The sequence below is a fragment of the Pelecanus crispus genome, chromosome 11 (assembly GCF_030463565.1).
Source record: "Pelecanus crispus isolate bPelCri1 chromosome 11, bPelCri1.pri, whole genome shotgun sequence".
NCBI lineage: Eukaryota > Metazoa > Chordata > Aves > Pelecaniformes > Pelecanidae > Pelecanus > Pelecanus crispus.
Window position 1 is genome coordinate 27034532 of NC_134653.1, and position 15370 is coordinate 27049901.

At 38.6% G+C, this 15370-nt stretch overlaps 1 protein-coding gene across 1 annotated transcript in view; it reads right to left on the minus strand.

Annotated features, from left to right (window-relative positions):
- The window catches only part of RSPH14 (radial spoke head 14 homolog), a 109654-nt gene continuing 94284 nt past the window's right edge, over positions 1 to 15370 (minus strand). The window contains exons 4-6 of the mRNA XM_075718283.1: positions 2696 to 2921; positions 1217 to 1350; positions 1 to 242 (exon numbers count right to left, since the gene is read on the minus strand). Of these exons, the coding sequence (XP_075574398.1) occupies positions 1 to 242; positions 1217 to 1350; positions 2696 to 2921 (602 nt within the window). The remainder of the gene's footprint in view (positions 243 to 1216; positions 1351 to 2695; positions 2922 to 15370) is intronic.

Below are 15370 nucleotides of genomic sequence, written 5' to 3' on the forward strand. Positions count from 1 at the left end.
TCAGAAAGGTTTCCATTTGATGACACTGATGGCAATTTTGGCAGCTCTTTTCACTGCCTCACAGGGATCATTCAGACACTGCTGAAATGTACCTGTATGATCTAGGAGTGTCTTGCGGCCCTCTGGCAGCTCAGCCAGCATGGTGAGGGTTTTGATCGCACTCAGACGGGCTTTGCTGGTTTCCTCAGCAACCAACTTCAGTAAAGGTGGAATGGCTTCAGCACCTAGGGCTGAGAATCTTCCTGCAGGGGAAATAAACTGGCTTTAAAATGTGTTATTACATATAATCGACGTGTTTTTGAATTGCTACTTTCTACTCCCTGCCCAGCTACAGCTCTGAACACCCCAGACGGTGCAGTGCGAAGGGGTAGGACATGCCTTTCTTTTGAAGACCAAAACTCCCCGTCAGCTGTTTAAAGAAAAAAAGATCTTTCTTAATTAACTTTATCTGCCTTGCATATTATTATTTCATTTGCAAAGAATTACCTAAGAATATATGAGGCACTGAATGATAGCATAAACTATTTTGGGGGAGGGGGGTTAGATGCCGTGAAGAACATCCTCCATTCTTTTATTTTTAAAGACACTTCAAACACTGAGATCCACTCCTGTGTTGTCTTCAGTAGCCAGGGGGACAGTTGCAGAGGAGGACTGGCACACAACTGCTGTTATTAAGAGTCTTTTATGTCTAATTACTCATTCATCACACTGAAAAATTAGCAGTTAGTATTTTCAGTGTCATGTAACTTACTTGGGAGAACTACAGACCTCATTAATATTCATGCCTCTCCCAGCTGTGAGAAAGAAACTGCCTCTAACCACAGAAGGAGTTTCCAGAAAGTAGCGCTCCTCTGTTGGGGACTGGTGATTCAGAGTAGCTTCAGGTATGCGATCTCTTGCATGGAAAATGTTCCCCTTCTGGAGCAGTAATCTGAAGGGAAATGACGCCGGTGGGGTAGATAAATAACTTCTTGACCTACTTCAGGTGAATGAAACATGAGATATACTGTCCCCCCTACACACTACGGGGGAGAAAAAATAGTTGCTTGAGACAGATCTAAAGAAATGTCCTAATCTGCCCTATAGTTTCTTCAAGAGCATTGACACTATCAGAAACTGAGGACTTGGGGGGTGGGAGGGGCAAAAGTTTTCTTACTAAGTTGTCTTAGAATTGGATTTCCAGAAAGTATCCCACAGAACTGCCTCTGTCTCTCACCCTGAGGTTTAACAGTAGCAAACATCAGTGCTCCTGTTGCACTAGCTTGGACTTCAGGATCTGTATCTTCCAACAGGCTCACCAGCACAGGAATAACTTCTTCACATACCGCGCTTTTTCCCTCTGGATGAGTACTGCGCAGAAGAGATGGTTAAGTTGCTTTCTTGAACTGCGTCTGCTAACCATGCAGCCACCCACAGCTTCTCCCCATGCCTGGACTCCTGCAGCCCTCCTTCGTTTCATGACAACAGTGCTGACACAGTCCTCCCTCTCTGTTCTCTTTGGAGTCACAATGTTCTGACTGTTAGACAGATGGCAAGCACCGCTACCCAGCCACAAAGAAAAGAAAGGGGATGTCTGTTTGTGCCTGGTGTCTATTAAATCTACTTGCTGATACAACACTGATGATATCATATTAACCTATGTGTGTGGGCTTAACAATTTTTTTAGGCTCCTTTTAGGTGATGTTTGGATTTTTTTTTTTTTTTTACTTTCTATGATGCACCAGAGATTGATGGGCAACAGGATGTAGGATTAAGTGTTCTGGTGGTCCTAATGGCAATTTAGTTGGAAACCTGGCTGTTGAACCCTATATAGATTTTAAAACCTGCTATATTAGGGGTCTGTGATTAACTCTTCTCCTAGGTCAATTTTCTCTCTTTCTTTCCAGCCTCTTTAATGCGGGGAATATTTAACATGGCCCAGCTACTTTAGGGACCTAGAAAACAGCTGATGTCCATATTCTAGGTGCGTTTCTGCTTTCTTTCTATGACTCATTTTATCTACACTCTCTTTCTTTTCCTATAAGACTGTACTTTGTTATAGCACATTAGGAAGTGTTTTATGCCAATTGGTATGTAAACTACATGATCTGCAGACCTTTTTAAAACAGACATCTGTTGAGCACTTTTATTATATTTTGTCATTGCAGGACAGTGGACTTAAGTTGTTCCTTTCATCCAGTGTTTGATACACAAATTTAATATAAAGATTGCTTTTTCTGATCCATCACTGACGTATGTAGCAGCCTGTGTCATAAAATTATTTCTGTCCTCAATCACACTGAAAGTTTCTCAGGACTTTCAATTTTTTGAGAGACAGTGGTTGTCAAAAAAAATAAGGGACCTTCTCCCTACCTCTATAGTGGTCAGAACCTTGTTTTCACATGATCTCTCATGCAGGAATTTTTTCTCTGCAGTGCTGTACCAGGAAAAAAATCCTGATTTCACTGCCAATACTGAAGCCAAATAGGAGAAGGAATGACATTTCCTCATCAGCATCTGCTTTCTTGAGTGATTTATAGCAGTTATGATTTTTAGAAGTCTTCTACCTACGTGTACATTCAGGCTGATACTGCTTTACATGTGAAATATGACAGCTTCAATGTGTAGTGGAACACAACTGTAAACTAATGACATTGATTCATTCATTAAATGAGTATTTTCTTGGGCTTAAGTATTATAGACAGATTTCCTTTACCCGATTTCTAACAGGACCCAAGCTGCTTTGCTTCTGATGGCCACTGATGACTGTGTGAGCGTTTCCTTCAGGATAGTAATGGCACCAGCTGCTAGAGCTTCAGAAGCCTCCACACGCAGACAGTTGGAGAGTGTATCCAGGATCAGCTCCTGGATTTCATCCGACTCATTCTTCAATTTGAATACAAGTAAGGGAATCAAACCAGCATGCAGTATGGCAACAGCCCCTACAGGAGGAGACAGAGAAGGAACATGGGTGAGGTGTGAGTGCATTTGCTATTTCTACCTGCACTTTGAATTTCTTAATAGGATCAAAATACATATGGTAACTCATTTCCTTACACAGATGTGGGATTGAGAGATAGAAACTACTACAACACTGCTCTGTTTGTAAATGCCGTCTTAGCATTGCTTCCACAGAAGCTTCCCCAACAGTCCTGTAAAGACATCAGCCCAGGTAATAACCAAAATGGCAATTGCTCTGATGTTCCTAGTTTCCCCCACTATAATATTTCTCCCAAAATTATTCTTTCTAAGAAAATATAGGAGATATATATATATATGAAAGTCACCTTATAGCCAGCCTTTCTTACTGTTCTCAACAGAAACAGATGCTAAGAGAGGCTGAGATATGAGCCTTTAGAGCTAATACTTTGATTCTCCACTATGGTTTCTGTGGGGGAAGTCGAGGTTTTGGAAACTGTCAGCTTCCTCACACATTTCTTTGTAGTAATTGTCATGGGAAAATTTTAAATTTTGAGCTTTCCAGCAGTCGGTACTCTTGCACGATCTCCTAAAGGAAATAGCATCAAAGGTAGAAAGATCATCATTTCTCCTGCAAGTGATGCCTTTGCTATAAGCAAGTGTCTGGTTTGTACCATTTCTTACACAATACTAAGTCAACACTGAAACAGCAATGCCATGGGAAAGCAGAAAGCAGAACGTACTGTCCATGAGTAACTATGTGAAAACAAAATTCTCCAGCTGTCTTGTTGCTAAGACTGATTCTTTGGTTGCTAAGAGAAATGTGCCTCCTTTCAAAGTGATTCATATATGGTTAGATAAGGAAGTTTTGTGGATAAGAGTCATCAAGGTATTTTCAAATGGATCTCCACAGTCAGGGATAAAAGGACAAGTGGGAAAAAGATTTTAATGGCCCTTGGTAGTGCACGGGAGAAATCTCTGAACTTGACAATCAGGTGAAAACCATGATTCTAATCTAGAGGTTATTCTGTTGTACATGTTTCTGAGGTTTTTCTGACATTGAATAACTTCTTATGCTACTAACTTATTAGGATCCACTTTACTAACGCAAATGCAAAGAAACGCCTAGGGGGGATATTATTACAGCTTTTACTACCTGTGCTACCTTTGGAGGTCAGTTGCTGTGACAATTCAAGTAAATAATAAGGAAAAACAGATTCATACAATTCACTCTTGAAGGGTAACAGCATTTTAAAAACAAGGATTTCTCCTTGTGCCAGGAAGGCAAAGCAGGAAAGGAAAGAAGAAAAAAAATGTTCTTTGAAGCTGTGGCTCTGTGTATCACTAGATGGGGGGATGAGGGGTGGGGGTGGCATTTTCATGGTAAAAAAGCCCCTCAACCCTGTATTTATGTCCCCCGGAGGAATAAAAAGAAGAAAGTTCTCAAGGATCAGTTCCAGCCCATTCATACTGTCCCCGTAGAAGGATGTGATAAAGGAAACCTGCACTGTTGGTTTGACAAAGGATTCTCTTGGAGACATCCCAAGAAGGAGGCAAAGCTTGCACAGCTGACTCCATCATCCAGCATTAACTCCCTTGACAAGGATTACAGGTGTTTGAATTGTAGGTTATAGGTATAGAAGGGTTATGGGTGGGTTAGACAACACTAAGGATATGGCTGGGAATAATTCATGCCTTAGGGATTCCCAAGCACTAGGGAACCCACTAGTGAACTGCTTCCCTGGAAGTAGCTTAAAGCAGTCTCAGATGACTATAAATCATATCCAGAATTGGTTTAGCCATGCTTCCCAACGGTCTTTTGAAATAGCCTATGAAAGACAAGATTTTTCAAAGTCAACTTTTAAAACTCCTTCCAAGGTTTTTCATGAAAAGAAACTATATGGCCTGTGTGCATGAAATTGGGATACCCAGACTGCTCATACAGTCACCATGTACACTTCTAAATTCTGGGTTGCTGTGGAAATCAGTATAAAATCAAAATTTGGGAGGTACAGTTTCAGAGGAAGATTAATGAATTGGAGGTGATAGACTTACAAGCTGCCACTCCCTGTAGCAAGCACCTATTTATCATACAGTTGCTTTACCAGACGATCTGATACTTTTGAACCAAACCCACATCTGGACTACTTGACCATAAAGCAGTTTCATTCTTTCTAGATAAGATATCACACTGAATGTAAATAAGAGTAGCAAAGAACTGAAGTTTAAACTCCACACTCCTCCAGAACCTTTGTGTAGCTTTAATTCACACTGATACCAGTCTCCCTTGGGATAGTGTCACACCATAAGCATTTTGTCATATAATTTCATAAGCAAACACTTGTTCTTGCACAGAGCAGTCAGCACTCTGGCTCGAGCCCAGAGTAGCCATTGCTTCCTTTAATTTAACTTTCCACCTTTCTGTAACAACCATTGCCATAGCATTCTGTCTACCTTTCTCATGATGGTAGATGTACTTTTTTCTTTCCTAGACAAGTTTCCATTACTATTTTTTGCACTTGCTTTGAAATACTTAATAGGCATTTTTTAAGCCATCTTCTTCGTTTCCATTTTTAGTTTCCTGCAATTCCCTCTTTTTCAGGACTTCCTTGCTAACTTATTTCAGTTCTCTTTATCACTTTATCATCATATTGCCAGTAAGTACTATCAGCATTCAAGTTTCACTTCTTTGTGTCTTTCACTTATCTTCATATATATTCAACCAATACATTCAACTAGACAGGACTGCTTTCATTGGCCCTTGAGTTTATTCCTTCCAGTTAATGTTTATGGACTTTCTTTGACTCGGTCATCCCTCATTCATTGCATTTGCACTTCATGTCTTCTTTTGGTGCTAGCCTTTACTATTGCACTGCAGTCCTGAGTGCAAAATATACAACAAAGCCACTTTATGTCTTTCTGTTTCAATAAGCTGGCAAGATAATGTACAGTGTGTTGTCTAGGATAGCTTTTATTTTGTGGAGCCACTAGTTAGTATTTATTCTGTGGTCAGAAATCTCCATGTAGCTAGTGGGTGCTTATTTTGTATAAACACTTGGGCCGTTTTCATTTTTTTAAAATTTGTTTTATTTTACCAGGCCAGGTCTCTGTAGCAAAAATTTTCTTATCTATTGTTTTCGTCAAGCTGTCCTATCTGAAATGCCATCATGCTACTAAAGGGAGCTTCCCAGAGATAAATATAGAAACAAAGATGAATTGTTTGACCTTGTCAAAACTCTCAATGTGGTGAAGAGAAAGAGGGTGGAGAGGAAAGGCCATCAACAACAATAAAAAGAGACTACCTAACGTTGAGACTAAAATTTCCAGGTGGAAATTCGTCATGGTTTTCCCAAGGGAGACAAAGGGTGAAAGGTCTAGGGAGGTAAAAGGGAAAAGGGAGGAGACAAAATCAGTGGAAAGCTGTTTGAGAGGTACTTGTAAATTAGAGCAGTCTCAGATCCTTGCATCTTACTGAGCAAGCAAAAGGAGGGGAAGGTAAGCTGGTGTTTCTTGTAGTCCTATACTGAAAAATGCGGCAGCATCCTCAGGATCTTGACTTTTCATTACAGTACCGCCCTTTCAAAGGTGATTTATCTATTGCAGTGAGTGTTCCATACCCTGGGCATAGTGAAGTAGTAGGGAAAAATGTTGTCAGAATGCAAATAGTTGCATTTGCAGCTGCATAGTTAACATCATTATTGATCTTTCTTTCTGAGAACTTGTAATCTTCCCTTGGGCTGCTTTTTATCTGAGCACTCATCTCTTCCTTCTCATAACCCTCTGGCCACTCTCATCCTCCATCTCCTGACTCTTTTTTTTTTTTTCAAATAGGCCCAAAGAGGCGTTGCCATTTATTCTGTTCTCTCAGTATGGCTGTAGGGCATGTAAACAAATTAAATTTTGTCGAAGACAAAGGAGTCATTTATAGTACATAACAGTGGTGTTTTGTTTTGGTTTTCAATTACATAAATCAATTCAATCAGATTACAAATCCTTTTCCTTACAAATGTCAGTTTTCAACTCAAAGCTGTTTAAATGTTTGTTATAGTATGAACCACATGCCTCACGCATGGCCACAAAGTGGCACACAGTGTAGTATAACATAGTAAAGCAATATGTAAACATGGATTCTATATAATATGAACGTTTTGTTAACGCCTCAGATGTCTCTTTGCAATGTTCGCACAACTATTTGAAATGCTTAGTAACAGCATTCTACTTAGGAAGGGGCACACAAGGAAAAGAAAGGCAGAGCTAGACACAATTGGAAGGAAAAATGCTGCCTAGCATCACGGTGTGCTATCAACACATCGAGTGCACAGCTGCTGTGAAATCCCAGGATGGGAGCTGTCCTGGTTTCGGCAGGAATAGAGTTAATTTTCTTCCTAGTAGCAGGCATAGTGCTGTGTTTTGGATTTAGTAGGAGAAGAATGTTGATAACACACTGATGTTTTAGTTGTTGCTAAGTACTGCTTATGCTAGTCAAGGACTTTTCAGCTTCCCATGCTCTGCCAGGTGCACAAGAAACTGGGAGGGGGCACAGCCAGAACAGTTGATCCAAACTGACCAAAGGGCTATTCCATACCATATGACATCATGCTCAGTATATAAACTGGGGGGGGTTGGCTGGGGAGCAGCGACTGCTGCTTGGGAACTGTCTGGGTATCAGTCAGCGGGTGGTGAGCAACTGCATTGTGCATCACTTGCTTTGTATATTATTATTATTATTATTACTATTATTATTGTATTGTTATTATTATCATTACTATTTTACTTTATTTCAATTATTAAACTGTTCTTACCTCACCCCAGGAGTGTTTCTCACTCTTACTCCTCCGATTCTCTCCCCCATCCTATCGGGGCAGGGGGAGTGAGCGAGCGGCTGCGTGGTGCTGAGCTGCTGGCTGGGGCTAAACCACGACAGAGCTCACTAACTGTGAGTAGCTAAATGATCCTGACATAATTTCTAGACCTAGCAGTTCTCTTGCTAGCACTGCAATAGTTTAGCCCATTTTAGAGGTAACAAAGTGTTTATTAAACCAGTGAATGCTAGCATGTTTCATGTACATTTAAAAATGCAGTGCTTGTATAATGTTTTCTTTCTGAGTGACAACATGACCACAGAATATCCTTCCCTGGCACACCTTCCTTAATAACTCCTTGCTCACTACTGTTTAAATTAGGAAAAAAAAAAAAAAAAATTATTCTTTAGTCTCCCTGAGAAGATTTCTGAGTCACTAGTCACAAGAGCATAGTTTGAGAACCCTGTAGTAGCTAATTTAATGTTAAGATTCAGTATTTTGAGTCTCAGTGCTTCAAGCATTAAGGCTGTGTCAGGGAGTAGATTAAATATAATACTACTATAAAACTGGGCTGAAATTTCTTTCTGGTAAGTTTGGAGCAGGAGGTAGACCACATTAAATGAAATAGAACTTACCTGCCTATACCCCTAGAGGAAAATTTTGTTGGCATCTTTGAAAGTCAGAATATTTTCCTCCTTTTTGCAACAATAATTCTGTGTCTTTCAATGATAATTTAACACGAATAAACAGTAGTGTGCCAAAAGATGCCTATGCCTAAAGACAAAGAGTACCTCTTATCTTAAAGGACTGAGAGGTGGAAAGTCCCTGTTTAAAGAAACTGAAGGGCTACTAGGATATTAAGAGAACTGAGGAAAACACTGTAGATATTGGTATCAGACTAGAAACAGTAAACAATTCGATTTCAAACCATTTCAAATCTGTGCATTGGCTAAATGCATTTATCTTATGACAGCCCTAGGGGTTTACCAGGTATAAAATCACAACCTCATACTAGTGTCTGTCATATCCTCACTAAAAATACAATAGCTGTAAACTTTATAAAAGCATTACGGGATCTGCTTTTGAAGCCTCTGAGAAATTTTCCAATACTAAGGATTTCAGGATGCTATCTGAATGAAAGACATAACAGAAATTAAGGTTATAAAAATACTAAAAAGTCAGCAGTGCACTGGAGAAGCACATAATGTGGCTGCCTCTGGGGATCCTTTAACAATCCAAAATATTTCCAGTATTAACAAGGAACAGGAAAGATTGGTCTGATAAACAAGAGGTTCCTAATCCTCAGTAAATAATGAGACTCGTGCATATCTTGGGTTTGTTTGCTTTAGCATGTGTGAAATTGTAATATCAAAGCACAGCTGAAAATAATTAATAGAGAAACTACAACTAATATCTGCATTAGCTTCTCTATTCTAATTTAGAAAGTCAAGAAATAGATTAACTACTTAAAAAAAAAAAAGTCATTTTGGTAGTAAATAAGACTGCCTGTGACCTTCTGCTTGAAAGCAATGGGTTTAACCATGTAAATCATTTATGCCCTATGAAAAGAGGAGTAATATCTAAAGAACTTAAAAATTCTGGTCTACAGAATGTCAGAATGTCTTTTATCATGGAATCTCTAGAAACCCTGGGGATGAATTACACAGAGTAGACTTGTGTTTCACACAGAGACAGTTTCCAACCTGAAAAATAAATCTTGGATTTTTTTTTTCTTGTACAAGAATTATCTACAGGGTAAGATCAATAATTGACCAGGACAATTACCCTGCTTCTGACTGATGTCAGTGTCAGATCCTTTAGTGTAAAATCACCAAAAACACTATGGTGGAAATAATGAAATATGCTCTCTGTTGTAGTAGTGCAAAATCCATGAACTGTGGATTGTTGGTCATTCATATGGCATCAGAAGGTAGTCTCCACAATGAAAGCAACTTTTCCTTCTTTTAATAAAACTGTATTCATACATTATCATATACAAGAAGGCAAACAATCAAAATGAAGGTGAAATAGAAGTAATGAAGTAATGCTGACTTATAATTGTTTTTCATAGCTCTAATTGTTGCTAGTCTGCTTGCACACTTAAGCATAAGTACTGATATCTTTGGCAGTGTTTTTATTTTGCCCTTCAGAACTCTAGCTGCTTGCACCTCCCATATAATTAATCTTATTTAAGTTTTCTAAATTTGTAACTTACTTAACATATAGATACACTCATGATCATCTTATATACCTAAGCGTGTGAACACATGTGCATGTGTATAACATGCATTCAACTGATCTTGCATGCTTACTGGTCGCACAAACTAGAAAATTTCTTGGCTTTTATTTCTCTGACAAAGTACCTTACCTTTATTCAGAGAAAGTTTTTTAAAAATTGTAAGAATTAAAGACTGAAAATAACCCAGAGGGTTTTGTTTTCTTGTTCTTTTGGATGAAGAAGGAAATGTCATCCTGAAATTTATTAATTTTCTCTACAGGGAAGACTTTGCCAAAATGCATGAAGGAAGGAAAACAATTTGACATATGTACTACTTGTGCCAAAGTCCTCAGATCAATTAGTGTAGAGAAAATTAAAGCCTTGAGATAACTACTCCCAAAAAACTGAGCCTCAGCCACTGAGTTGCTACCCCACTTCAGATTTTCCAGGTAAAAATTTGTCCTTTTTTTCTGCTGGTCCATAATGGAGACATGTAGCTATACGATGAGACTAAAAGGGACCAGTGCAGCCCTTAACCATAAGAGACTGCTGACATTCTGTTTCCAGACGTACCTGTTGTGAAATACAGCCTTCACAGAAAACAGTGAATTTAGTGTGCGTAACACAGAGAATATGTTCAGAAGAGAACCTGGACTGGCACATTTGCTAACACTAACTTAAATATTGGATTTTACACTTTATACCAAGCATGTACATCAAGAGTGTAGAAATCGTTAACAATTACTATAGCAAGTTTCAGTTGCAGAGAAATTGAACTCGACATTATCAGTTTGACAAATATTCATATGATTATTACTTTGTAGTAAATTTCAGAGATTCCTGTGGAGAAAGAAGGTCTGCTCTGTCACAGAGGCTTGTTTTAAAGATGTGTGAGAGACAGCTCATTTCCTCTACAGATTATTGTCTAGCTGGACAGGGCAAAAGGAGCGGATGGGAAGGAAAGAGGCAAAAAGTTGTTTAAAGTAATTCTTCAGGTCCGTTGAATGGTTGAGAAATCATTAAGAGCCAGTTTACCACCACGTTCCCTAGGCGCTGTGGCTCAGCTGGCGGCCACAGCTCACCAGCAAGAGTACCGCGCTGAGAGGCAAAAGCTGCAGGCTGGTGACCCTCCTGCGCGCCAGAGCCACTGCCTCTCCCCTGCGCTCACGGGAGAGACGAACAGGGAGCTGGGCTAGGCTGGAGGTTTGGCGGGACAAGGGAAGCTCCTCTGTGGGAAGCTGGACGAGGGCAGGCAGCTTTCTCAGAACCGCGGGCAAGTCTTGGTATTAATCGTATTACTGTGGTGTCTAAAAATGCCTGACTGTTTGGAGAGATACCCTTCAGAGGACCGTGGCAATGCTTTACACTAATAAAAACAGTTTTAAACTTTTAAGCCCAACTGCCTTACAAGCCCTTAATGTAAGAGAAATGCACAATTGCAAGTTTTCAGTTTTCAGAACTTCTGCGAGAGAATACATTTTAAAAAATCTTCTCCTCTTTCTGGGGCAGAAGGCCAAAAAATTAAAGCAACATGGATGAAGTTCAAGAAACAGTTTTGTTAAATATCTTAAATTTCTGTATCTGGAAGCTATACCTGTGCAACTGGAATTCTGCATTACAAAATGCATTACATAGCGAAATGACCATTATAACATTTAGGTTATCTTTAACATTCACCTTTTGCAACTAATGAATTAACCTCACACGTACTCAGATGTAAAAGACCAGTAATTTTTTCAGTTTTGTTCCTTAGGAGAAATATATAATTAAGATGCTGAAAATATTCTCTGAACTTCTACAGTACAAGTGAATCACAATCAATCAGAAACAGAGGTATATGAAAGAGAAAGTTTCCTATATAGATTTGATTATACTACTGTCAAACAAGAAATAAAAATGAGATGCTTAAAGGAACAAAATATCTAGAATTAATTATGTGTCAGATACTGAGGAATTTAATCTTGAAAATTAACATAAACTTGCTTTAAATATATGAATCATTGCGCAGACTGAAAATTGAACAGACAATAAGACTGCAAATAGTAGAAGACAACAGGAGGAGGTTAAAGGAAACATTAATTCAGTCTCATTGTATAAGTACTTCTTTTTTACATTTTCTTCATTGTTAGAAGGGTTGGAACTTTTTTTTTCCCCCTGCATTAAAAAATGACCTGATAGAAATTTCAAAGAAGAAGAAACTGGAGAAATTGTAGTGTTGAGAAATCCACTGCTTATATTTGCTGGTCTAGCAAGCTGGCAAAGCTGCAATAAGTCAATTTTATCCTACAGTTCACACTGCTTATACTGGTGCCAACACGAGCGCAATTGAATGGTTAGAACTGATAAAACCTCTAGGAAAAGAAGAATACAGTACTATAGGTGGGTGAAATCCTTTTCTGCTTCAGATGGTCTGGCTTGGCAATTTGGTCTGAAATGAGAGTAGAAGAAACACATCTTGATTAGAGCCACAGGCCCAGATGGCTGCACGACAGGAGTGGAGCTGTATGGGAAGGCAGACTGATTCTCCACTTTCCACTCAGACCTACTATTTTGCAGATTCCACATTTTCCAAGGGAAGCCATGTTCTTAAGGAAAACTACTTATACTATTCAATTAAAATTGCATTCTGTTCTGAATGAGGTTCTACAATAGTGCTTTCCAGTATGTTTTAGTCTATATTTTATTTCCAGCAGTGAAAAATTCCTAAATCTTAATTGAATACAAGTCTACCAAGGTGTGGGCTGCTTTGAGGATGATTTGGTTTTTCAAGTGCCTCCCCAGTAAATGTTGCTCTTGGGTTGAGCGCCTTATTCCTCCAGTGAGCTGTAAATCACAGACATTGGCTGAAAGGAGTCTATCACAAATAGGCACGTCTTAACAGTATACATATTTTCTGATTAGAGATGCATTTCTGAATGAGGATCTCTAAGTGAGTGAATGAATGAATGAATGAAGGTGTTCTTGCAAAAAGACCTTTTTTAGTATTTATTTGGAAAACAACCAGTGCAGTAGGACCCAAGCCACAACAACAGTGAAATGTACCTGTTACTTAACCTGGACTAAAATATTAGGTCTAGCTTCTGTAAACATGCCAGATTAAGCATAGGTACTTCAACAGTGCTACTAATGTGCTTATTTTTTAAGAACATTATGTACAGAGTATTCAAAACATTGTTAAACAGAAACAGAGAATCATATTTGCAACAATTACAACAGATACCAGAAACTATTTAATCAGCTGATAGAAATTGCTGCCATTTTAATATGCTTTTAAAAATAACATTGTTATAAGTAAGTCTGAAAACTACATTAATTGAAAGATTTGATAAAGTGTTTATCAATTTAACCAGTTCGTTTGTTAGGTAAAGTTAGCATAATGTGCTTTGCCCATTTCATTGACGGGCATCACCCAGTTAGTAAGAAAGCGATTCAGATGGCTAAATGTAGATTTCTAATGTTATTTTAGTATCTGAGGTATTGCTTGGGACTGTCAGGTATGACTGAAGACCTACAGGATACCTGGACATTTCTAGGGTGCAGCTGGAGGCCAGACAGCATACCCTTGAAAACCGAAAATGATCTTACAGACTTGTGTCTGGAGGCTGAATTGCTTCCTATGTCACTCCCATTTGTTATTTGAATTGATCTTGCACATGTCATTGACAGAGCAAAAACTTTGAAAAAAGAGGAGTGCTAAATCACAAAAACCAGCAGTCACATTTATGCAATTTTCTATTAGTTTATCACTAATGTAGTTATAGACCAAACAGTCTTTTGTACAAATTTTCACCCCTCTGTCTAAAAATGCTTTAGAAAAGAGGTAGTGATCAGTTACAACTGGCTAAAGCTACCACTTTTTATACGTACTTTGCACTTCATAAATGATCACTGGTTGGTAGATGCATGTATGTAATATCTTTACAGTTTACAAAGATACAAAATTAGCCGCAGGCCTGATGTGGAATAGGTGTACAATTATCTAAACTAATGACTTAGACCAGCCTGCAGTATTCCAAATTTTTACAGAATATTGCTCTGGCATCTAAAGTGCTCATAGTAAAGCTACCTGAATGTCCCCAGCTCTTCTTCCATAGCTTCCCAGAATTACCTTTGTGTCCTCAAACAAAGTTTTCAGTCTTTTGTTTTAAAAGCTACTGATTTCTTATTCCTGTTAATCGGACACCACAAGGTAATAAAAGGGACAAATAATAGTGCCTGCTGAAATTGTACCTAAATCTCATGGTTCCTACATGAAGTAGAATTATCATGTGTAAAGGATACCAGGAAATATGAAATCTGATTATAACATTTTTTCTAAGTACCACACAATCCTTTTGAGGCCCCAGTTTGATACTTCTTCAGCTGGCAAGCACATCAGTGACAAAACCAAAAATATTTTAAATCAATAAATTTCTTCTTTTTGTTTGTTTGTTACTGCAAAAATTAAACAAAACCTAAATGCCTACCTGTATCCTCAAGTGGGAGAAACCTACTTTCAATGCACTGCTTCAATGAATATTTAATCATTCTTACAAAGTGGAAAACCTTCCAACAGGAAGACTGCAGAAGGGAAGAGGGTATCCCAAGAGTAACCAATAGCCTGTTGCTCAGACCACTTTACTAGGAGATCTGAAGCTGGTATTTTTTGTTTTAAAAGCTTTGGTTTCAAAAAATTCCTGGCCCTGTTTAATTGCATCTCCTTGGGTGTATTTCCCACAGAATCTATATATTTTGACCTCAAGTGATTTTGTCAGTTGTTCACACTTTACAGATCTTTTGTTGTATACTTTATGAAATTATCCCCACTTCCTTTTTGGCTTAAAGTTTGAGGGGGTTTTGTTTTGTTTTGTTTTCCCCATTTCTTTGCCCTTATTGTGAAGAATGAGGAAAGAATACTTTAATTCTCTCTCTCTCTTTTTTTTTTTTTTTTTAAACATAATAATGCAGCCTTGAAGGATGGGTCCTTTACAAAGAACTACATTCTTTTATCTTATTTCATGGTATCTCTATCTGTAGCTTTCTTCCCATGGAGGCTCTGAAGGAGCTGGGGCCCACGTATCCATCACAAAGCTTAGGATAAGTGAGGACTGCTACATAAAGTTAACTGCACAGGAAAGCCAGTGTATCTTCCAGGGTTCCAGGTGAGCCTCCAAGCAGCTGTGCACCAGCTGCTGGATTTAATGCTTGTTTTTCTAAACTTGACTTCAGTGGCAACTGCTGATTCAGCAGCTGAGCCAATGACTGTGAGCTGCAAATACAGTAGGTACCTAATAAAACTGTGAAGGAAGGTACATAAGGCACTTAACAGTTTTAGGATTTGGTTGGGTTTTTGTTTTTAAAATTTCTGTCTGTTGAAAAACGACAGGAGTCTTTCTCTTTAGCTGATTGTGGTATTAGCTGTAACTCTAATTATCTGGGTTCACATTCTCAAATGTCTCCCATGATTTGACCT